General features: G+C 40.6%; 1 protein-coding gene and 1 long non-coding RNA gene across 2 annotated transcripts; one reads left to right on the top strand and one right to left on the bottom strand.

Annotated features, from left to right (window-relative positions):
- Positions 1–3,197: 3,197 nt before the first annotated feature.
- On the bottom strand, positions 3,198–10,760 carry LOC133546881 (zinc finger protein 25-like). The gene is made up of 2 exons (XM_061892734.1): positions 10,677–10,760; positions 3,198–5,427 (listed from the first exon to the last, which is right to left on the bottom strand). The coding sequence occupies exon 2, from the start codon at positions 5,375–5,377 to the stop codon at positions 4,400–4,402; it is 978 nt and encodes a 325-aa protein (XP_061748718.1). The 5' UTR covers positions 5,378–5,427; positions 10,677–10,760; the 3' UTR covers positions 3,198–4,399.
- A 7,542-nt stretch (positions 10,761–18,302) lies between these two features.
- On the top strand, positions 18,303–24,315 carry LOC133546886 (uncharacterized). Its single transcript, XR_009805281.1, has 2 exons — positions 18,303–18,626; positions 22,218–24,315. It is a non-coding gene; the product is annotated as an uncharacterized LOC133546886 (long non-coding RNA).
- The last annotated feature ends 1,482 nt before the right edge of the window (positions 24,316–25,797 follow it).

The raw sequence follows: 25,797 nt of genomic DNA, 5'->3' as shown, positions 1-25,797 counted from the left end.
GAAGCGGAGGCAAAAACTCGGACATGGGAGGAGTTCGGGGAAGCCATGGAAAACGACTTCCGGACGGCTTCGAAGCGATTCTGGACCACCGTCCGCCGCCTCAGGAAGGGGAAGCAGTGCACTATCAACACCGGGTATGGTGCGGATGGTGTTCTGCTGACCTCGACTGCGGATGTTGTGGATAGGTGGAAGGAATACTTCGAAGACCTCCTCAATCCCACCAACACGTCTTCCTATGAGGAAGCAGTGCCTGGGGAATCTGTGGTGGACTCTCATATTTCTGGGGCTGAGGTAGTTAAAAAGCTCCTTGGTGGCAAGGCCCCAGGGGTGGACGAGATCCGCCCGGAGTTCCTTAAGGCTCTGGATGCTGTGGGGCTGTCTTGGTTGACAAGACTCTGCAGTATCACGTCGACATCGGGGGCGGTACCTCTGGATTGGCAGACCGGGGTGGTGGTCCCTCTCTTTAAGAAAGGGGACCGGAGGGTGTGTTCCAACTATCGTGGGATCACACTCCTCAGCCTTCCCGGTAAGGTTTATTCTGGTGTACTGGAGAGGAGGCTTCGCCGGATAGTCGAACCTCGGATTCAGGAGGAACAGTGTGGTTTTTGTCCTGGTCGTGGAACTGTGGACCAGCTCTATACTCTCGGCAGGGTTCTTGAGGGTGCATGGGAGTTTACCCAACCAGTCTACATGTGCTTTGTGGACTTGGAGAAGGCATTGGACCGTGTCCCTCGGGAAGTCCTGTGGGGAGTGCTCAGAGAGTATGGGGTATCGGACTGTCTGATTGTGGCGGTCCGTTCCCTGTGCGATCAGTGTCAGAGCTTGGTCCGCATTGCCGGCAGTAAGTCGAACACATTTCCAGTGAGGGTTGGACTCCGCCAAGGCTGTCCTTTGTCACCGATTCTGTTCATTCATAACTTTTATGGACATAATTTGTAGGTGCAGTCAAGGCGCTGAGGGGTTCCTGTTTGGTGAACACAGGATTAGGTCTCTGCTTTTTGCAGATGATGTGGTCCTGATGGCTTCATCTGACCGGGATCTTCAGCTCTCACTGGATCGGTTTGCAGCCGAGTGTGAAGTGACCGGAATGAGAATCAGCACCTCCAAGTCCGAGTCCATGGTCCTCGCCCGGAAAAGGGTGGAGTTCCATCTCCGGGTTGGGGAGGAGACCCTGCCCCAAGTGGAGGAGTTCAAGTACCTAGGAGTCTTGTTCACGAGTGAGGGAAGAGTGGATCGTGAGATCGACAGGCGGATCGGTGCGGCGTCTTCAGTAATGCGGACGTTGTATCGATCCGTTGTGGTGAAGAAGGAGCTGAGCCGGAAGGCAAAGCTCTCAATTTACCGGTCGATCTACATTCCCATCCTCACCTATGGTCATGAGCTTTGGGTCATGACCAAAAGGATAAGATCACGGGTACAAGCGGCCGAAAGGAGTTTCCTCCGCCGTGTGGCGGGTCTCTCCCTTAGAGATAGGGTGAGAAGATCTGCCATCTGGGAGGAACTCAAAGTAAAGCCGCTGCTCCTCCACATGGAGAGGAGCCAGATGAGGTGGTTCGGGCATCTGGTCAGGATGCCACCCGAACGCCTCCCTAGGGATGTGTTTAGGGCACGTCCAACCGGTAGGAGGCCAAGGGGAAGACCCAGGACACGTTGGGAAGACTATGTCTCTCGGCTGGCCTGGGAACGCCTCGGGATCCCCCGGGAAGAGCTAGACGAAGTGGCTGGGGAAAGGGAAGTCTGGGTTTCCCTGCTTAGGCTGTTGCCCCCGCGACCCGACCTCGGATAAGCGGAAGAAGATGGATGGATGGATGGATGGTGATGTTTTTTTTTATATTGCTGTGTAAAATATTGATAAAACATTGACTCATTGTCACACCTATGGATCATGTTTTGTTTTGTCATGTTATGTTTTTGATTTTGGACAATCAGTCACGTTTTGCACTTCCTGGTTTTGTTTGTTTCCATGCCAACCTCATGAGTTTTCACCTGTCACATCCCTGTTCTCAGCCTCACACCTGTTTTCACTAATAGTCACAGCTATTTAAGTCACTCTTTTTCTTGTCTTCGTCCTGGGATCTTCACACTCACACGCACCCTACCCATGCTGTCCAAACCTTTACGCCCTGTCCACAGTTCCATGCCGAGTAAGTTTATATATTTATGCCACAGTGCACTCTTTTGTTTCATGTCTTTAGTCTTGCCATCGTGCTGTTTAAGTTTATAGTTAAATTTTCTTTCATGCCCTTGAGCAGGTGTTTTTGTTTCACGTTTGTACTGTTTAGCCAAGTTTCTTCCTCTTTGTGAGCGCCCTTAGTTTGATTATTTTTGATTAGAGTGTTTAAATAAAAACATGTACCTGAATTCACGCCTGGCTCGTCCTGTAATCCCGCTGCGTCGAAGGAGCACACTCAATCCATGTCAAGGCCTGACACTCATATTGTATTGAAAGTACCTTAATGTGTCTAAACATTGTTTATGTGTGTTGAATTGTTCAATAAGAAAATAAAATAAATACTCAGAAGTAGAACTGGTTAGCAAATAAACTCATATGTTAACATAAGAAGTGTTGAATTCATATTACATGACATTATATAAATATGTATATTAAATATAATTTGAATAGTTGGCAAGTAAACAAAATGCATTTGCCATACCTAATTGTATTATATCAATTATAACTCAACCCCACACTTTATAACATGTATTCACACTTTGCTGTGTGAAAATATTTTAATCAGTGCATACATGTGCACATATATGTCCTTTAATAGAGTAAACATCAAAAATAATTGTTTGTATCTGAATGCACTTTGTATTTAACGCCACCATTCTTAAATATGTTGTTTGTAAGAATGTGGGTGTTGTTGAGAAGATGATGCAGGTGTTCTGTCCAATTTAGCTTCCTGTAAAAATGTGTTATTTATTCTAGTTTATTTGTAAAAATAAATTGTTTTCCTATATTATAGTCTCCTCACTTTATCCAGACAGTCATTAGGACAAAAGACCCTGCAAGGACTTTGCCCTTTCACAGGGAAACCTATTCACTGTGGCAGGACAGCATCTAGATGAATTGATCACATTTGTATAATCGGCTATGAGGCATTTTATTCTCATTGTACAGCACTTATCTTTGGGCTGATACTGATACTGATACTGATACTGTGTTGACCAGTTTGATGATTGAATGTCCAGTACTGTAGAAATGTGTTTGGATATGACAATCCCTTTATTCCAAGCTATCAAAATGAAATGAAAAGTAGGTTCTAGAACATTATGTATGCTGACCTTGAATGGCACATTGTCACAGCAGTGAGACCTGACCACACACCACACCACACGCTCCAAAACTGTTTGTCCTCCATGCAATCACCCCCCAGTGTTCCCAGCTGAACACAATTAAAGGAGGCTACCATGGCAACCACACCATAGCAACAGTCCCAACCCTGTCAACACTTCCTGGTTCTCAACAGGAAGTGGGCGGAGCAATCTGCAGAAAGGGAAATTCAGCATGAACTGAAGCCAGCTATCAATCAGAGAAAGCAAAATAAAAACAATACAAGCAAATAAGGAAATTTGGCTCCAACAGTCAGTTTTCGTCTTTTGGTGCAGTTGACCTTGTTCTTACATTTCTCCTTCCTCCTAGAGTTCCTGTGTTGCCTTTGTGGGCGGAGTTGTGGGACGTGCACAGCTGCTTCCAATTGACCCTGGTGCTACTTAAGCAGCACCTTGACAGCTGGATGGCACTCGGCGATTCCACTACACGCCAGTTGATTCCATGCTTTGAGTATTTTGCTACCTTGGCCATTCCCAGTGCCATCCATCTTGGTGTTGTTTTGTAGTGTGCACGTCTTGTAACTCCAAACCAAGTTGACTTTATTTGTGTATAGAAGTAGCTTTTGTTATTTTTTCCAAAATGCACATTTAGTCTTCTCTTTTTCGCACCATCGTTTTTTGTTACCTACTGTTTGGATTGTTTTTGTGAGTAGATTTCCGCAGTAAAAGAAGTGTGAACAGCACTCTGACAGAAGGAGTTCCTCCAAAACGCAACACCCTTTGGCGGACAAGTATGTGATTAAATGCTATACATACGAAATGAAAGAGACAAGTGGTAGAACAAATGGATGGATGTACAGTAAAGCTCTGTGGGATGATGTACATAATTAACTTTTCCCAAACATTCCAAACGTTCCCATGTTTTCTGAAATTGATAATGTTTGAGGAATTCTAAAAAAGGGGGATAAATCATGAACAACTTTAAAAAACACTTGTCATGTGTAGTACTTGACTGAAAAAAGGCAATAATCTAAAATACCTCATCTATAAATCTTAGAAACTATGTGCTGATGTTTTTAGAAGGTCAAAGTTAAAGTCTTGACAGTTTATTTCAAATCCTGCAGTTTCATTTGCTGCTGCTGTTCTCACCAGCACACTTGTGTTTCTTACACTGGTACTTAGAAGACAATCTTTCACCACACACACTGCAACTCAACACTTTCTCTCCTGGGTGTCTTCTCATGTGTCTTTTCAAATGCTGACTTTGTAAAAAACTTTTACAACATACTGAACATGTAAAAGGTTTTTCTCCAGTGTGTGTTCTCACGTGTACTTTCAAATGTGGCCTCTGAGTAAAATCTTTACCACTGATAGAACATGAAAAAGGTTTTTCTCCAGTGTGTGTTCTCATGTGTACTTTTAAATCTGGCCTCTGAGTAAAATGTTTACCGCAGTTTGAACATGAAAAAAGTTTTTCTCCAGTGTGTATTCTCATGTGTGTTTTCAGACGACAATGGTATTTAAAAGTTTTGTGAGAGTGAGAAGATGTGAAGTGAGTGTTGTCAGTGTGACATGTCTTATCATCTTTAGAGTCTTCATCATCAGTGTCAGGAGAGTGTGACGTTGTGTCCTCACTATCTGATAGTGGAGCTAAGAGCTTGTCTGCTTGTGATCCTCCACAGTGGTCTCCATCAGCTTCTGTTGTCATGTGTTGTGTTGAGCTGCTGCTTGGAGGCTCCCCCCCTCCCCTCTCCTCACTTTCACCTTTCACCTCATCATCTTCACTCTTCACAGGGACACCAGTCACTGGGAACTCCTCCAACCATTTAGGCTCACTGATGCCCTCTTCCTCCTCTTCCTCTCTAATGTGAGGGCTCAGTGGATCCACCGCTTCCTTTTTAAAATGGGGTGTCAGTGGGTCCCCCTCTTCCTCTTTAAAATGGGTTATTAGTGGCTTCTCCTCTTCCTTTTTAAAATTGGGGGTCAATGAGTCCTCCTCTTCCTCTTTGATGTGAGTGGTCAGTGGGTCATCCTCTTCCGCTTTAAAATGGGGGATCAGTGGGTGTTTCTTTTCCTTTTTAATGTGGGAGGGCTGTGGCTCCATCCTGAAGCTCCACTTCTGTTGCTCAGGGAGAAGATGTTCTTCACAGACGTCTGCAGGCCACAAGAAGACAAACACGTTTTAGAAACATCCATCTGTGCTCAGTCACACAATGCATTCAGTACTTTTACATGCACTTAGGAAAAACAAGTTATCGTATGAACTGTCTTGAAATCTCAGTGACGCACAAACACGCTGCTCTTTACAACATTATTCACAGGAAGGAAAAACAAACCAGCACAACAGGACTTTCTACAATGGATAGACGGTTGATGGTTTAAAATTGATTCTGTCATATATTATTTCTTATAGAATTATTAATAGAACCGTTTTAAAACAGGCTACACAGGCTCCTAATTTAGTTGATGAAATATGCAGTAAAATATTTCATCATTTCCAGTATTATTTTCTCAAATAAAGCAACCAGATATTAACAGTAAATAAACAAGTACATTAATAATAATTGTTTCGCCAAATTAATACAATTAGAAATGACACAATATGTTACTGCATATGTCAGCTGCCAAATTAGGAGCCTTTGTAACCCATTTTGAAATTCTTCTATTAGCAATCATATACCAAATGATATATCGTGACATATATTGTTATTAAGATATAGATTTTAAGTCATATGGCCCATACCAAACATTGTTTCCCCGAGTCATTTTGTTTGGCCCACCAAATATATTTATTTTTATATTCTTTAGATGTGTGTGTATGTTTAAAATGTGGTACTACTGTTCTACATCACGTGGAAGTGTACATTTAAACCAATGTGGGTGGCACTGGAAGCAGGTGGGTAAAGTGTCTTGCCCAAGGACACAATGGCTCAGATGGCAGAAGCTGGGATTGAACCTGGAACCCTCAAGTTGCTGGCATGGCCGCTCTACCAACCGAGCTATACTGCCAGGCCACCTTAACAACATCAACACATTACCCACCGCCTAAACTAAAGTTTTAAAAAAAAAAAAACATTTTTTGTTTTTTTGTCCTGTCTGGCTTCTCAGGCAAATCATATAGTCGATGTAGATGCCCGTATCGCATGTTCACATTTACTTTACAAAAGAGAAGTGTAGGATACTTCTCTTGTTGCCTTATTTGTATTTGACTTCATTAGACGTATTGATATTATCATTTTGTGCTAAACTAAAGTCTTAACAAGCTGGTACGCTTCGTACTGCCTCTGTCTCTGTCACTATGTCTCTGCAGCCCCCAGCATTGTCCCACCCACACAACCATCTGATTGGTTACAGGCAAAGCGGTAAGAGCCAATCAGCAGTGCGTATTCAGAGTGCATGGAATCAGGGCTCACGGCAGAGGCAGGCAGAGAGGAGAGACGGTGCATGTTAGCAGAAAGGTGTTCAGCAGGTGAGCATAATGCAGCGGACGATCCCCATATCATAATAAACACCTCCCAGTCAACTACTTGTAACGTCACTATGAGCCCGTTGACGATCTGGAGGTATAGGCGGTAGCTCAGCTCGCTCACAGTCCTTGAGGTGAAGGCTGATTAGCTTTTAGCGTAACGTTAGCTCATTTTGCGATGTGTGCGTGCGTGCGTGCGTGTGTGTTACGGACAGTAAAGCCCTGTCTGTCTGAGAGAAAGACAAGCATTATTGACCGATAGTTAACATCTAAGTTATTTCACTTAACCTTTTTCTGTGTTGACGCAGCAAAAAGTCAGTGAGTCCTACTCTTCCTCTTTATTGTGAGCGGAGCTGTGACTCCTCTTTCTCTGTAAGGTAAGGGAGGGCTGTGATTCATTTGTCTCCTTAATGTGAGAGCTATCTGGCTCCTCCTTCCCTTTAATGTGGGGTTGCTTTGAATCCTCTTCCTCTTTAATCTTGGGGTACTGCAGAACCTCCATTTCCTTTTTAATACAAGGGGTTGTGACTGATTCTGCTCCATCCTTGAGGTCCGCTCTTGCTGCTCAGGGAAATGTTCTTCAATACACAAGTTAGACGAACAAATGCTTTAGAAAAGTCCAGATTTACCAGTCACATGACACTTTGTCCTGCATATATTCTGATAATGTCTCTGAGGATCTCATCAGTCCCCACGTTGACATTCAAGATGTCAAAACCATACGGTACATCAGGGAAGCAATACAAAAACTCATGAAAAAAATAAACACAGCAGTAAAACACTTACATACAAACAAGACAGCTGCTTGTACACCCGAAAGAGAACAAAGAACAGTGTCTAAGAGGAGCATCAACATTTGCATTTAAACTGTAAAATCCTGTTTATGATTTATTTACTCTACTTATTTAAATATGAACATTTTCCTTTAGGAAACTTTTACGATTTCTGTGTTGTTGTAGCTTGTATGCTGCAATTCCCCCCCCAAGATGGCGACCCTGTAGTGGCTGCTGTTGGCAGGAGCTCTGTGCTCTTGTGTCATCCTTTAGTGTTTCCATCTTCTTTTCATGTGTTTATATACATATGCATATGCATATATATATATATATACATATACATATATATATATATATATATACATATACATATACATATATATATATATATACATATACATATATATATATATATATACATATACATATATATATATATATATATATACATATATATATATATATATATATATATATACATATATATATATATATATATACATATATATATACATATACATATATATATACATATATATATACATATACATATATATATACATATACATATATATATACATATATATATACATATATATATATATATATATATACATATATATATATATATATATATATATATATATATATATATATATATATATATATATATATATATATATATATATATATATATATATATATATATATATATATATATATATATATATATATATATATATATATATATATATATATATATATATATATATATATATATATATATATATATATATATATATATATATATATATATATATATATATATATATATATTCATGCCTTTTGGTCCGGACCCTTTGGGACTGTGTGACAAGGGGTGGTACTTTCGTGACTTCTGCGGTGCTTTTTTTGGACTTCTGGATCTGCCTCCCGAGAGCCTTGTGGCCATGGAGACCGGCTGCTGGGTCTCTGCCACACCAGAATCCGTTTGGAGAGACTGGAGGAGATGCAGATGAAGAGACAGGACTGCGGAGCTAGCACTGAGCGCCGGGACGGAAAAGCTTCACAGTGTCTTGGCTGAATGAGCAGGTATCGGACACCTCGGTCTCCTTGGACGTATCCTCACTCATCCATGCGGACTGGACACTGGCCGAGACTTGGTCGGCGGCCGAGGGTGGAGTCGGCTCTCTTGGTTGCTTTGTTGGGTCTGCTCCCGTCTCTGGCCAAGCTCCCTTCACCCCAACAGACAATGGCGTGGAACACCGCAAAAGCCACCACAGTGTATTTGTTTCTTTTACTTTTTATTCATGTATGTATGAAAAGTGTCTGGTTGCATCAGCTCTGCTCTTTTAATGTCCTTTGTCTTCTTTGATGTTTCCCTCTTACACATGAAAGAGGGATGTATGCTAGGGCTATAAGTTGTTTTTTTCCCTTGGCCTCAGTCTGGACCCCCTCTCCAAGGGCCCAGGCTGAGACCGATTTTAAATTTTTTCTCACATTCCCCCCACTTGTTTACCTGTATGTATCTCACCTTTTTTGCAAGGGGCGCCGCAAGTTGGCAGACCCGTCAGCGATCCTGTTCTGTCTCCCTGGAATGTTTGTCTGACCTTGAATGGGATTCTGCTGAAAATGTTTATTTCCCCTCAGGGATTAATAAAGTATGTTTGATTCTGATGTTTGATATCAACAAAACATAGCTAATTAGTAGAAATGAACTAGATTAAATCATCTCTCAAAGGTGTTGAGACATTGATGGACAGCGGAGAAGTAACTAAATCCAAATAAAAAAATGATTTTATTTTTTATAAGATATTTAGACTTAGACTTCCTTTTTATTGTCATTCAAAGTTGAACTTTACAGTACAAATAAGAACGCAATTTCGTTGCATTATCTCTTGGTAGTGCAGGATAAAAAGAAAACAATAAGGTGCAGATATACAGTTGTGATCCAAATTATTAAACCGCCACACAATTTTGGTGTTTTAGCAAGTTGGACATTTATTCCGTATTTTGTTTATACTCATATCAAATAAAGATGTTTCAAATTGACAAATGCAACTCAAATCGTAACACTGTATTTTACAAAATACCAAAAAAGGACATTTTTCTTAATATCTCATTGACAAAATTATTCAACCTCTTGCAGATCATAACTCTTAAGAACAGAATTTGAATAAGGTCTTTTCAATCAGGTGTTGAACACACCTGTAGATGTGATTAGAACCATAACGAGCAACAATTAAAGTGATTGAAAAAGACTGACGCTCAGCTTCTTGTAGATAGTCAATGGTGTATTTGCAACATGGTGAAGTCCAGGGAGTGGTCAAAGAAGTCAAGAGAGGAGGTAATTTCTCTTCATAAGAAAGGATATGGATATAAGAAAATAGCAAAGACATTACACATTCCAAGAGACACAGTTGGGAGCATAATTGGCAAGTTTAAAGCTAAAGGCACAGTGGAAACACTACCTGGGCGTGGTAGAAAGAGGATGCTGTGTGTGTACAGTGGTGAAAAACCCCCGGGTAACAACTGAGGAACTACAACAGGACATTGCAGAGGGGGGAACGCAGGTTTCGTCCCAGACAATAAGGTGCGCACTACGAGATGAAGGCCTCCATGCCAAAACTCCCAGGCGCACCCCACTTCTGACTACCAGGCACAAGGAAAATAGACTCCAGTATGCCAAAAAATCATCTGGACAAACCCCAAATGTTTTGGGAAACTGTTCTATGGAGTGATGAGACAAAACTGGAACTCTTTGGGCCTATGAATCAACGTTATGTCTGGAGGAGAAAAAAATGAAGCTTACAAAGAGAAGAACACCATCCCTACTGTTAAGCATGGTGGGGGGTCAATCATGCTCTGGGGCTGTTGCTCTGCCTCAGGTACCTGATAATCTTTTCCGTCGTCCTCACCACTCTCTGGAGAGACTTCCAGTCTGAGCCATTGCAGGCTCCAGTCCAGACAGAGATGCTGTTGGTCAGCAGGCTCTCTATAGTTCCTCTGTAGAATGTGGTGAGAATGGGGGGAGGGAGCTGTGCTCTTTACATCCGACGCAAAAAGTGCATGCGCTGCTGAGCTCTTTTTACAAGATCTCCGGTGTGTAGGGACAAGGTTATATTGTCAGTAATCTGCACCCCCAGGAACTTGGTGCTGCTTACCATCTCCACCGCTGTGCCGTTGATGAAGAGTGAAGTGTGGCTGGACCGGTGCTTCCTGAAGTCAACGATGACCTCCTTGGTCTTGTCGACGTTCAGGACCAGGTTGTTGGTTCTGCACCAGTCAACCAGATGTTTCACCACCTCCCTGCAAGATGTTGAAGATGTCTGTGAGAACCCCCGCCAACTGGTCTGCACATCCCTGAAGCACCTGGCCCGGAATGTCATCAGGTCCGGGGGTTCACTTTCCTCAGGGTTTTCAGGACATCCGCTGTGTCCAAGTTGAGCGGCTGCTCATCAGAGCGAGGGGTGTTTTTTCTCGCCGGAGTGATGGATGTTCTCGCCGGAGGGGTGTTAAGTGCCTCAAACCTTTCAAAGTAGTTGTTTAGGTCATTTAGGAAGCTGATACTGTTGTCACAGGGACGGGGGGCAGCTTTATAGTCCGTGATGACCTGTATGCCCTGCCACATTTGTCGAGTGTTCGTGGGGTTCTGGAAGAAGTCCTGCACTTTCTGACTGTGAGCACCTTTGCAACCTTAATGGCACGGTTCAGGTTAGCTCTGGCTGTTTTTACTGCTACCATGTCGCTAGACTTAAACGCCTTGTTCCGAGCCTTCAGCATTGCACGCAGTACCTCACTGTTCATCCATCCAGAGTTTCTCGTTGGCCCGTGTGGGGATGTTCTTGATAATAATAATAATAATAATAATAATAATGGATTCGATTTATATCGCGCTTTTCTATTGTTAGATACTCAAAGCGCTCACAGAGAAGTGGGAAGCCATCATTCATTCACACCTGGTGGTGGTAAGCTACATCTGTAGCTGCCCTGGGGTAGACCAACGGAAGCGTGGCTGCCAATTTGCACCTACGGCCCCTCCTACCACCACCAATCATTCATTCATCATTCATTCACCAGTGTGAGCGGCACCGCGGGCAAGGGTGAAGTGTCCTGCCCAAGGACACAACGGCAGCGATTTGGATGTTAATAGGTGGGAAGCGAACCTGCAACCCCCCGGTTTCTGGCACGGCCGCTCTACCCACTAGGCCATGCCGCCCCTAATCTGATCACACTGACATCCTCCATGCACTTCTGAATGTATGCGGACACAGACTTTGCATACTCCTCCACACATGTGTTATGATTATCGGTGACGGCTGCCTTGAACATGTCCCAGTCTGTGGTTCCGAAGCAGTCTTGTAATGCTTCCATTGCTCCCTCTGGCCAGGTCCTCACCTGCTTCACTGTAGCTTGCTTTCTGATCAGCAGGGGCTTGTATGCAGGAATTAGCATCACATATAGATGGTCTGAGGAGCCCAGGTGGGGGCGTGGTGCAGCTTTATACGCCTGTTTAATATTACTATAAACCAAGTCCAGCTTGCTTCCATCCCTGGTTGCAAAATTCACATATTGATGGAAATGAGGGAAAACTGTTTTCATGTAAGCTTGATTAAAATCCCCTGCAACGATGAAAACTTCCTCTGGATGTGTAGTTTGCAGTTCATTGATGGAGCAGCACAAAGCATTCAAAGCTTCTTTGGTGTGAGCACTGGGGGGAATGTACACTGTTGTGAAGATCATAGCACTGAATTCCCGAGGTAAATAAAATGGCCTGCATTTTATAGTTAATATTTCTACATCGGGAGAGCAGTGACATGAGACGTTCTTCCCGTTGTTGCACCAGTTGTTATTGATGTATATACAAACACCACCGCCTCGGGATTTACCAGTGAGAGTGCTGCTCCTATCCGACCCAAACATAGTTAGCTCCTCGATGCTAACTGCCTCGCCCGGGACGAATGGTTTCAGCCACGTTTCTGTGAGAAATATGGCGCAGCAGTCTCTCATCTAGATAGATAAATAGATAGATAGATAGTACTTTATTGATTCCTACAATTCCAGCAGCAGTGTATTGCATATGAATCCAGCTTCAGGTAGTCCAGTTTGTTCTCCAGTGAGCGGACATTTGAGAGCAGGATGGAAGGAAGCGGCGTTCTGTGAGGATTAGCCTTTAGCTTTGTTGTTAGCCCCGCTCGGCATCTCCGTTTCTGTTTCTGATCACACCGCTTATGTCTCCTCTGTCTGCGGTCCCCTCTGGTACTAGGCTCCGCTGCCTCACAGGCCGCTGGATGTAGCCGGCGTAGTATTCCCAGGATAGCGAGGAGGTCCAACGTATACGCATCTTTCGGTCTAATACTGCCCGATCCATCCACATCCAAAATTGTCTGGCGGTCCTACGTTACTACGGAGTGTCCACGCTGGAAGCCAGCCATGAAATTCACAGAAATTACTGGTAGAATTGCCAAAATGTTCTATTACTACCAAGAGCCTCTGCAGCCGCAGCCGAGCAGGGCGCCGCCATCTTGAGACCAATATCTGGCTTGTATCTTCAGTAGGGATGTAAATTTATAGATTTATGGATATGATACCCTAATCAATATTCCTTATCGATACCAGTATTTATCAGTACTCTTGTCGGTACTACATGTCATTTGTGGAAATAAAAAAGTGGAAAAGAGGCATTTTAAATAGCATTCCTATTTGCAGAAGAGGTTGAAGTCTTAAAGAAGTCAACTATGTGTGCAGTGCAAGGTGAAATGCAGTTATGTCATCTTCTTCTCAATAACACACACATCACACTTTTGTTGCTTCCTTATTTGTCATTATTCAAAGCTGATTGTAATGTGTAGCAGCGGCAGCTGAACTCAATGTGACAACGTGTCATAGTTACCTCAGTCAGCTGGAATTAAAAATACAAATAGTTGTATCGTTAGTCCAGAATCTTCACGGTCCTCATGGACCACATAATTAAAGGCCTACTGAAATGAGATGTTCTTATTTAAACGGGGATAGCAGGTCCATTCTATGTGTCATACTTCATCATTTCGCGATATTGCCATATTTTTGCTGAAAGGATTTAGTAGAGAACATCCACGATAAAGTTTGCAACTTTCGGTGCTAAGAGAAAAGCCCTGACTCTACCGGAAGTCGCAGACAATGACGTCACAAGTGTGGGGGCTCCTCACATATTCACATTGATTTTAATGGGAGCCTCCAACAAAAAGTGCTATTCGGACAGGAGAAAACGACAATTTCCCCTTTAATTTGAGTGAGGATGAAAGATTTGTGGTTGAAGATATTGATAGCGACGGACTAGAAAAAAAAAAAAACGCGATTGCATTGGGACGGATTCTGATGTTTTTAGACACATTTACTAGGATAATTCTGGGAAATCCCTTATCTTTCTATTGTGTTGCTATTGTTTTAGTGAGTTAAATAGTACCTGATAGTCGGAGGTGTGTCTCCACGGGTGTCTTGACGCCAGTGTCTCAGAGGAGTTGACGGCAGCTTTATGGATGGCACAAGCTCAGCTTTTCTCCGGTAAGAAGCGACGTTTTAACCACAATTATCTCACCGAAACCTGCTGGTTGACGTGTGGTCGTGATTCATGTTCTCGTGACCGCGCTCTGATCCATAGGAAAGTTTCACCTCCGGGAATTTTAAACAAGGAATCACCGTGTGTTTGTGTGGCTAAAGGCTAAAGTTTCCCAACTCCATCTTTCTACTGTGACTTCTCCAATATTAATTGAACAAATTGCAAAAGATTCAGCAACACAGATCTCCAAAATACTGTGTAATTATGCCGTTAAAGCAGACGACTTTTAGCTGTGTGTGTGTGCAGCGCTCATACTTCCTATAAACCCGTGACGTCTTGCGTACACGTCATCGTAACACAACGTTTTCAAGACGAAACTCCCTGGAAATGTAAAATTTCAATTTAGTAAACTAAAAAGGCCGTATTGGCATGTGTTGCAATGTTAATATTTCATCATTGATATATAAACTATCAGACTGCGTGGTGGCTAGTAGTGGCTTTCAGTAGGCCTTTAGGAACCAGTACTAAAAAAAAATGGTACTTGGTATACAGCTCTTATCTTCACCACTAAACCTTTGAAATATGCTGACATATGTGCTGCTAAAGGTAAATAAACAGAAGCCATATTGAATGTTTGCCTTCATTTGACCACGTGAGGTAAGGAGGACGGCCTCTAGGTCACATGGTTACACCCCAGCAATTACACTGTTGATGATTGATGAGCATTCATTTTTAAATGGTGGTGTTAAAAAGCAAATATATCTCCATCTTTAGTGATAAATGTGTCCCCCGGATGAACATGTGTCACAAACATTGTATTAGATGATATGTGGATGTTGTGCTTACTTGGACTGTGATGAAGCTGTGAGGACTCAGGTGGTTTGTCTTCATGCTCTTCAGTCTTCACAGAGACAACAGTCAGTGGAAACTTGCTGACATCAGCCTCCTCCTGCCCTACAGGACACTCTCCCTCCTGACTGATCCACACTTCCTCCTCTTCCTCTTTAATGTGGGGGGGCTGTGGATCCTCCTGCTGCTGAAGGGGACGTTCTTCTTGACGAGCGTTCATCTGTTGGACGTCCGCAAGACAACACAAACAAACTTCAGCTCAGATGTGTCAAATATTTTTTAGTCTATCAAATATAATATTTTCCAAGTGGACTGACACCACTTTGTAGTGATGTTCTTCTACACATGGAATAATCATCAGTTATTGATTATTATGAATTGTGTTATTGATCCTGTTTTCTGCATTTACATTAATTATTGATTAAAAAGTAACAACTTATAGAAAACCTCCTGCTGGGATTTTAATACCGTCATGACTGCATGAAGTCAGTCTGCACGTATAAAAGTGTCATTGTGCTGCAGCATCAAGTGACGCCAACTGGCTCCTCCCACTACCAACCTACCAGCCAACCTTGACGTGCACCTCCAAAATAGTCCCACCTCACGTCAACGGTGACCAGGACTACAGAGCTGTGGTCGGTTGGCTTTACTTTTACGCACAATATCCTCTCCTTGTTTTTCCTTCTGCAAAAGCAACATTTTTTGCCCAACAGACAAGAAACAGAAGTACAGCGAAGCACGTGGAACAAGTGCCAGCGAGTGTGGCCGTGTGATAGTATGTTGCTTGAACCTCACTCACACCATGCCAAGAAATGTGCTGGCGTGAGAATATATATATATATATATATATATATATATATATATATATATATATATATATATATATATATATATATATATATATATATTTATTAGGAGTGGGCAAATTAATGCGTTAATTACGAGTTAATTCATCACTCTATTAATGCCGACAATTATTTGATCGCACATTTGCGTATGTTGTTTACATGCTTTTATTTTGTTAACGCCTTTTCTTAACAAGATGGCGACGCCCGGACGGGCTTCGGCGTGGAGGAGCTCTTGCTAAAGATGGAACATTTGGCAAAAATACCGGACAATTCTGCAAATTTCATGGCTGGCTTACAGCGTGGTCACTCCGGGATCACTTACGACCGCCAGACAATTCTGAATGTGGATAGATCGGGCCGTTTTGGACTGAATGAGGCGTGCTTGCTAGACCGGCTAGCTAGCATGGGAATACTTTGCCGGCTACATCCAGCGGCCTGTGAAGCAGCGGAGTATATGTGTTGTCTGTCTATTTATGAATAATGCAGACCAGGAGTGTTGGCTGAGTTCTTAACGTTTGCTTTCAGAGTCTGCATATCACAACATACAAGATGCTGTCATGGCGACACACAACCTATACCGGGCTACCGCGCATGCTCGTCAGTCCTGTTGCATGCTGGGTAGGGTAGTTCTTTTTTTCCCTGGCTCATAACATCACAATATAGTACCATGTATATGATGCGTTCAGTTAATTAAAGTACCAAGCAAACAATCGGAAAATTCGCATCATATCAATTCCTAGATAAATGATAAATAAATAAATAAATGGGTTGTACTTGTATAGCGCTTTTCTACCTTCAAGGTACTCAAAGCGCTTTGACACTACTTCCACATTTACCCATTCACACACACATTCACACACTGATGGAGGGAGCTGCCATGCAAGGCGCCAACCAGCAACCATCAGGAGCAAGGGTGAAGTGCCTTGCTCAGGACACAACGGACGTGACGAGGTTGGTTCTAGGTGGGATTTGAACTAGTGACCCTCGGGTTGCGCACGGCCACTCTGCCACTGCGCCACGCCGTCCTATGGTCATAATTATTTTAAGTGCACTACGCAGAATAAACACAACATTATTAATATTGCTACTACGGATAATTTGATCAAACATTCCCTAAAAGAGCCCACTACCTATAATATAGTTTTTTAAACATAAGATCCCTGATTAAAAAAATGTTTCTGCTGTTACCTCAGAAATTGCCTGTTCAGATGTTATGATTGTGGCTCAGAGATTTGTATGTAGATTATATTTATTTTCCATAACAAACAGGATAACTTAAATACCCTGGCAGTGGCAATTACCTTAAATGTTTGTATTTACATTTTTTGAGTTGATTTTCATAAAATATGCTATTTAACTGCTACTGTTTAACAAGGACTGATTTAAATTGTTTGCACAACAAATGTTTTGGCGCTTTTGTTCATGTGAGAGAATATTCCAATAAAGGTGCACTACACACTACTTTTGAATTCATTATTGGGCTTTGTGTATACAATGCAGTTAATCGCGATTAATCGGAGAAATAGTGCGATTAACTTCGATTACAATGTTTAATCGTTGCCCAGCCCTAATATATATATATATATATATATATATATATATATATATATATATATATATATATATATATATATATTAGAATATTTGGGTACCTCATGATTTGATTACAAACAAAATATTGATGCATATTCAATTTGTGTGCCAGTATATTAAAGCCATTTTTCATATTTAACATTTATTTCATTAAATATTTATTTTAGTCTGACTGAATAAGCATTAATCACTTACAATTGTGCAAATAGTGTTTTCGTAATAACAAACACCAGCTGATTTAATTTCCATGATATGTCCACCCAATGCAGCTGAGATAGGCTCCAACACCCCCTGTCCCCCCTCGCAACCCCAAATAGGGACAAGCGGTAGAAAATGGATGGATGTTATCAAAGGAATAGAAGTGCATGCAAACATCATTTATATCTATTGTTAATAAAGTTGACACCAACACAAAATAGACCACTGCAATAATATTCTACTGTCATTATAATAATAATATTTGTAATTATTTTTTCATCCTGTAAAGCATCTTTGAGTACACTGAAAAGCGCTATACCAAATAAAATGTATTATTATTATTATACCATGTGACTTATTCCAGACTTAAATTACAAGACGTTCGTTTCTTTCTAGTAACAAATATTTAATGATGTTAAGCGTGACTGTAATATACAACAAAAAACAGTTAAAGTATTAAATAAGTCAATATAATTCTCATAGAGAACATATAAAATACACTCAAGAAAAACGCTCGCATTTGCTACAAAGGCCTGCTAGCGGGCTAAAGCTAGCACGTTAGCTTCGAACAACATATGAGGTAAATAAGATAAATAATATGAAAATATATCATGTATATTACCTCATAAGCCGCGTGTACAAGAGAGGAGTGGAATATATTCTTCCTATTGTTACACCAGCAACTCTTTTTTGTCTTCTGTGGCCGGGCGAAGGAAGTGTGCACCACTCACTATTGTCCCAGTGAAACACGTGTTTGAAGGAAGTGTGCACCACTCACTATTGTCCCAGTGAAACACGTATTTGGCCAACATTTGTTCTGCGGTTGAGAACACCTCGATGACGTCACACAGGAGGTAGAACAAAACAAGACGTTGTTTTGGTTATTATGGTTTCTAGGTCTTAATTACAACGTACATGTGCACATGTGTGTCGTTTAACAGAGTAAACGTCGTTATTAATTGTTTGTATGCGGATACATTAGTCTGAGTGCACTTTGACGTGCTAGCCTAGCCTGCTGGTTAGCTTAGCTTGTTAGCTGCTAACAAAGAGAGGCGGAAGTGATCGACACATCAAAGCAGAGATCCAATGTAAGTGTAAAGTGTTTTTATTGTGTGAACATGTCTACATTACAAATGATGTGAGTGTTGCTGAATCAGCGACTAACTGCTGCTGTTGAAGAAAAATGTGTGATGTTAGAAAAAAAACGATAGCAGAGTACAAGGAGGAACTTTGTTCAACAAAAGAGGAGAAGGAGCGACAACATCAACTACTGGACGCTGTTTTCAGGAAACATCAAGTTGTGTTACACATCCTTCCATCCATCCAACCATCCGTCCATCTTCTTCTGCTTATCTGAGGTCGGATTGCGGGGGCAGCAGCCTAAGAAGAGATGCCCAGCCTTTCTTTTCCCCAGCCGCTTCGTACAGCTCTTCCCGGGGGATCCCAAAGCGTTCCCAGGCCAGCCAGTTTCTAACATAATAGTGAGAGTCCAATCCATAGTGGGGCCAGCCGGAGACCATCCCGAGCAGGGACAGGTCAGCAACGCAGAGATGCCCCCAACCGATGCACAGACCACCCTGGGTCCCGACTCTAGGCAGATATATATATATATATATATATATATATATATATATATATATATATATATATATATATATATATATATATATATATATACACACACAATAAAAACTAAATAAGATAAGGCTCAGAATTGGTTTCTTAACCAAACCTTTTGTTGTGTACCAGAGAAGGGAAGGAGGCAACAACCAGGGCAGGACTGCGGTTTACAAGGTTTATTTAAAACCTTTGATGAATGCGTGGCGTGTGTATGCTACTCAAAGTGAATGAGTACCCACCTGCTCCCAGTGCCACCCACACTGGTTTAACTGTAACTTAAATATTGGGTTTCACTATGTTAAGCGCTTTGAGTCACTAGAGAAAAGCGCTATATAAATATAATTCACTTCACTTCACTATGTGTAATATTAAATATGTAAATGTTACCAAGGGTTGTTGTCTGTAAATGTTGGTTGTATCTTTCGTCGTAATCCAAGAGGGCAAGGCGAAGAGGCAGGTCGTGGACATGCAAGAGGTCATGGGCAAGAGCAGGGCAGCGTGGTCTGGGTCCGAGCAGGGAGGTCGTGGATCGAGGAGAGCAGTCAGGAATCGTGGATCGAGGAGAGCAGTCAGGAATCCGGATGCGAGTTGAGTGACAAGGCACAAATAAGGAAGGATAGCGTAGTCACTGAGGAAATACAAAAGGACATGAACCAGGGGAAAACAGAGAGAGAGAGCAAAACAAGGGCAAGAAATTCACTGGGAAAACAGGGAATGTCAGACGTGATGCTTACTGGAAGGTTAGCGACGTTCTGGCAAAGGGTCCTCGGGTCTGCTGGTCTTTATGCTGCTCCCTCTCATCAAGTCCAGGTGTGTTGATTATTGATAGCGTGTAGGCTCGTTGCTGCGTGGGCGTGGTGCCCTCAGCACGAGCGAGGGCGCTTCTTGGTGCGCTGTCAGCAGAGGCGCCTCTTGGCTCACTGTCAGCAGAGGCACACGCAGCTCCAGCCGCTGAGGTAACGCGGGTTCGACTCCGCGTCATGACACCTTTCTACATATAAAGTGCAACATTCTCACATATAAAGTGCAACATTAAACTGCTTCAAGTTGTTGCTCAGATTAAATAAAATGACAAAACTTTTCTTCTACATACAAAAAGTGCAGCATTAAACAATTTCAAGTCAACTCAGCCTCATATTAACTTTTCTTTTTCCCACCCTCCAGCCTTTAACCCTGGTGACTTTCAATCAATTTTCATGTTTTCTGCCAGAAAAATCAGTTTATCCACCTTGTCTGCAGAAAGAGCAGACCTGCTTGCAGTTACAATATCCCCAGCTGTGAAAAATACCCTTTCGCTGGACACAGAGGTAGCAGGTATGGTGAGGTAGTGCCTGGCTAACTTGGCAGTAAGAGGATATGTGGGCTCATTGTTCTTCCACCATAGAAGTGGGTCAAAATCGAGTTTTTAATGCACTATGGTCTTAAATCTGCTGTTGTAAAAACACCAACAGCATTTGTTATTGCTTTAGCCCTGCCTGAGTCGCAGAGTAGAAGCTGCTTGAATGCGATCGGAGCTGTGTTTGTTCGTCTTTCTCTTTGTTGAAGCCATGTTACCCATTGTTGTATCGCACTGCAAAGCCGAAGTGTTCCCAAACGGGAGATCTTAACGATGCAGGAGGGTCTTCCAGCTCTGGCTTTTACACTTTGTAGTAGCCCGGTCGTTGTTAGCATGCTGTGTGTTGTGCCTCAGTGTGCATTGTTGACACAACGTGTGGTGCTCTACTTAATATGTCCGTGTGGAAACTTGTTCGATACACCTCCGAACCAGAACCCCCGTACCGAAACGGTTCAATACAAATACACGTACCGTTACACCCTTAATACACACACATCTGAAGATTATAAAAAAATAAATATATTTGGTGGGCCAAACAAAATGACTCGGCAAACCAATGTTTGGTATGAGTGATATGACCTCAAATCTATATCCTAATAACAATATATGTCACGATACATCATTTGATATATGATTGATGATAGAAAAAATTCAAAGCGGGTTACAAAAGCTCCTAATTTGGCAGTTGACATATGCAGTAACATATTGTGTCTTTTCTAATTGTATTATTTTGTCGAAACGATTATTATTAATGTACTTGTTTATTTACTATTAATATCTGGTTTATTTATTTGACAAAATAATTCTGGAAATTATGTAATATTTGACTGCATATTTCAGCAACTAAATTAGGAGCCTGTGTAGTGTCAGAATAATTGTTTCTAAGTTATCACAAAAACTTTGTGTTGCATTGAGTGACTGGTGAGAAGCAAAAGCTGTCTTTGAAACCTACCAAGAGTAAGGCTCGTAAAACTCCACTGTGTTGGGGAAAGTAAGATGATGGTGTTCCTGTTTTCTTTCATGTATTATAATCAAACATAAAGATATTGTCTGACCCAAGTACTACAAAAGCAAAGAGGAAGCAGAACCAGTGTCCCCTCCAGTGGACCTCTTTTTGAACCTCCTTTTTCAACTGTTTTACGAACCTCTTTTTGAACTGTTTTACGAACCTCTTTTTGAACTCATTTACGACCTTTTCTTTTGAACTGTTCCGTAACCAAAGGCAACGCTGTTTACGACACACTTCCCTCTCGAAGTAGCTGTGGTCATGTGGTCGAAGAAAGTAAAATAAAGAAGGGGGAGTACAATCTTTCGCCAGAGCGTGGGTGACACTGTAAAAAGTTAGAGGTCGACACGTTTCTCCTCAATTGAATCCAAATTGAATTATGTCTCTGTTTGATTCTTTGCATCTTGTCTTGTTTAATTGATGTCATCAGTGTTTGAACCTGACATGTAGCCTGTTTTAAAATGGTTTTATTACTAATTGTATATGAAATAATGTATCGTAAAATACATTTTAAACCATATCGTCTATCCATAGTAGAAAGTCCTGTCGTCCTGGTTTGTTTTTCTATTCCTGTAAATAATGTTGTAAAGAGCAGCGTGTTTGTGCGTCACTGAGATTTCAAGACACTTCATACGATAACTTGTTTTTCCTAAGTGCATGTAAAAGTACTGAATGCATTGTGTGACTGAGCAGACATGGTGTGTGTTTGTCTTGCAGACATCTGTGAAGAACATCTTCACCCTGAGCAACAGAAGTGGAGCTTCAGGATGCGGACGGAGGAGCCACAGCCCTCCCACATTAAGAAGGAAGAGAAATACCTACTGATGCCCCATTTTAAAAAGGAAGAGGAGGACCCACTGACACCCCGATTTAAAGAGGAAGAGGTGGATCCACTGACCCCTCACATTCAAGAGGAAGAGGAAGAGCACAGCATCAGTCAGCAGAGAGAGCATCTTGAAGGACTGGAGGAGGTTGATGTCACCAAGATGCCAGTGACTGGTGTCCCTGTGAAGAGTGAAGATGATGAGGTGAAAGGTGAAAGTGAGGAGAGGGGAGGGGGGGAGCCTCCAAGCAGCAGCTCAACACAACACATGACAACAGAAGCTGATGGAGACCACTGTGGAGGATCACAAGCAGACAAGCTCTTAGCTCCACTATCAGATAGTGAGGACACAACGTCACACTCTCCTGACACTGATGATGAAGACTCTAAAGATGATAAGACATGTCACACTGACAACACTCACTTCACATCTTCTCTCTGTCACAAAACTTTTAAATACCAAAGTCGTCTGAAAAGACACATGAGAACACACACTGGAGAAAAACCTTTTCATGTTTTATCTGTAGTAAAGATTTTACTAAAAGACAAAATTTGAAAAGACACATGAGAACACACACTGGAGAAAAACCTTTTTCATGTTCAATCTGCAGTAAAGATTTTACGCATTGGCACAATTTGAAAACACACATGAGAATACATACTGGTGAAAAACCTTTTTCCTGCTCAGAATGTGGCAAAAGTTTTGTAATAAATCAAAGGTTAAAAGTACACATGAGAATACACACTAGAGAAAAAACTTTTTCCTGCTCAGAATGTGGTAAAAGTTTTGTAACAAATCAAACCTTAAAAGCACACATGAGAACACACACTGGTGAAAAACCTTTTCCGGGTTCAATCTGCGGTAAAGATTTTACTCTAAAGACCCTTTTAAAAACACACATGAGAACACACTCTGGTGAAAAACCATACTCCTGTTCAAGATGCAACAAAAGCTTTCGTCACCGACAATCTTTCACAGTACACATGAGAAGACACCCAGGAGACAAAGTGTTGAGTTGCAGTGTGTGTGGTGAAAGATTGTCTTCTAAGTAGCAGTGTAAGAAACACAAGTGTGCTGGTGAGAACAGCAGCAGCAAATGAAACTGCAGGATTTGAAATAAACTGTCCAGACTTTCATTTTGACTTTCTAACAACATCAGCACATATAACATGTGTGACATCATTGTTGTGTGTGTACAATAATGTTATTATGAATCTAACATTTATAGATTAGACATTTCAGATTAGTGCTTTTATTTCAGTCAAGTACATGAGTTATTATACACATTTGTGTACTTTAAAATGAACAGATTTTTGACTGAAAAGGTGAGAATAAACAGTATATAAAATATGTTACTTACAGTAAACATTTTAAGTGTAGATATCCATAATTTACTTTTATACTTATTCATAATATTGTTTCATATGTTTTATGTAATAATGAAGAGTTGCATTTTTTTTTCAAATTGTAGATGATTGCATAGATGAACTCCTTTATATGATGTACATATTTGTTTTACATGTGTTCATACCTTTGCTTTTGAGTACACATAAATCCCTCTTAGTTCATATTTACTGGTTCACATCTGAAACATCTTCTGGACCACTTCTGGAAGCATATTATTATTTACTTTATACATCATTTGAACAATTGTTTTTATACAAGATCATTTACTTTTAAAATGTGTGACTTTATGAATTATTTCTTGGGTCTCTATAATCCATTTTATTAATTATCTTTTTTACTCTCTTGCGTAATATGATGATTGTTTTGTGATTGTTTTATATGTATGTCCCCAGACTTTTATGCAATGAACAATGTATGCTTCAACTAAAGTTGGGTACAATAATTATAGTTAATATTCATAAGTATTTATTTTATTCTCTTTAGTATTGCACACCATTGTTTTATTGTTTTCTTTATATGACTTACATGTAGTGTCCAGCTTACTTCATCATCTATATTAACTCATAAAAATGTGATGACCTTTATTCCTTTCATTTCAATATTATCCATCATAATTTGTGTTTTACATTTTTACAATCTCCAAATATGATGTATTTAGTTTTATTGAAGTTTAGTGACGGTTTATTGATGTGCAGCCATTTTTTTATGGTCAAGTTCTCTATGGATAAAATAAGATGAGAGTTAAATCAAGCGGTAATGAAGGTGAAGAATGGAAGATTATTATATACATAATTATATATAGATAGTAGTGACAATTAAAGACACTTTCATCCTGTTCATTTGAGCAAAAAAAGAGAGTTAAGTGTAATATTGTAAACAGTAGAAGAATATTAATATCAGCAGTCAATATTCCAGCATTGTGAAGCTGAGCTATGGTAAAAAATATATTCAGCTTTAAATGCTTTTTGAGAGTGATTTAATTATCAGAATCAGAAATACTTTAATAATCCCTGAGTGGAAATACACATTTTCATTAACATGTGAATATTAAATGTAATAATGTATGATATTAATAAAATAGTAAAATGTTACTTTTGGGGATGTGTAACATCCTGAATGTTTTCATGCTGGAATAGTTTTAATTAGTAGAGAGTGAAACAAATGAGGAAGTAATGATAATGATGGTTTGTTTTTAGTCTGTTTATGAATAATTAAAGATAATTAAAATAGCAAAATGTAGCTTACATCCTCAGTGAGCTGATCTCCAGCAGTAAAGATGAGAGAAATAATGTGGAAAGGTCAGAAGTCAAAATGTTTCTTCAGGTAATACATGGAGCCTCTGCTGCCAACTATTTAGTAAAAAAAAACTATATATATATATATATATATATATATATATATATATATATATATATATATATATATATATGTATGTGTATATATATATATATGTATATATATATATATATAGAGAGAGAGAGAGAGAGCGAGAGAGGGAGAGAGAGAGAGAGAGAGAGAGAGGTAGATATATAGATATATAGATTGATGGATATAATATAAATAACGACAAAGGAAATTTTAAAAGAACATGAAAACCTCCCACATTCTAAAATACATTATAAAAACGATTACCATCAAAAACAAAAATAATATGAGTGTAATATTAATTTTGTTTCTTGTTTTTCTTTCCTTATGCTACTTTTGTTTCAAAACATTTTTAAATATTTGAATATTTTCACGGAAATAAGTATTATGTGTTCTGTTTTTTGGGGGGAAAATTTGAAATGGACGAGTTTACTTTTATTTTCACAAGAAGTAAATAGTATATAATAAAATAGTTTTACCGGGGGTGGAAAGCTGGTTGTACTTATTCCTCTCGCGAGATTTGGAAAAGAGCTGGTTACTTGTTTCTCTCGCGAGATCTGACAACACCGAGCGCGAACCAAACACGGCGAGGACAAAGCAAGATGGCGTCTGACGGTGAAGACGTTATTGCAGTCGTCACAGTTCAGTGTTCTTAATCTGTGCTTCCATGTACACATATATGTCCTTTATTAAACTCTTGT

Source organism: Nerophis ophidion, unplaced genomic scaffold (genome assembly GCF_033978795.1).
Source record: "Nerophis ophidion isolate RoL-2023_Sa unplaced genomic scaffold, RoL_Noph_v1.0 HiC_scaffold_46, whole genome shotgun sequence".
Classification (NCBI taxonomy): Eukaryota; Metazoa; Chordata; class Actinopteri; order Syngnathiformes; family Syngnathidae; genus Nerophis; species Nerophis ophidion.
The sequence above is the reverse complement of the archived record's forward strand: the minus strand, read 5'-3'. Positions and strand labels throughout refer to the sequence as shown.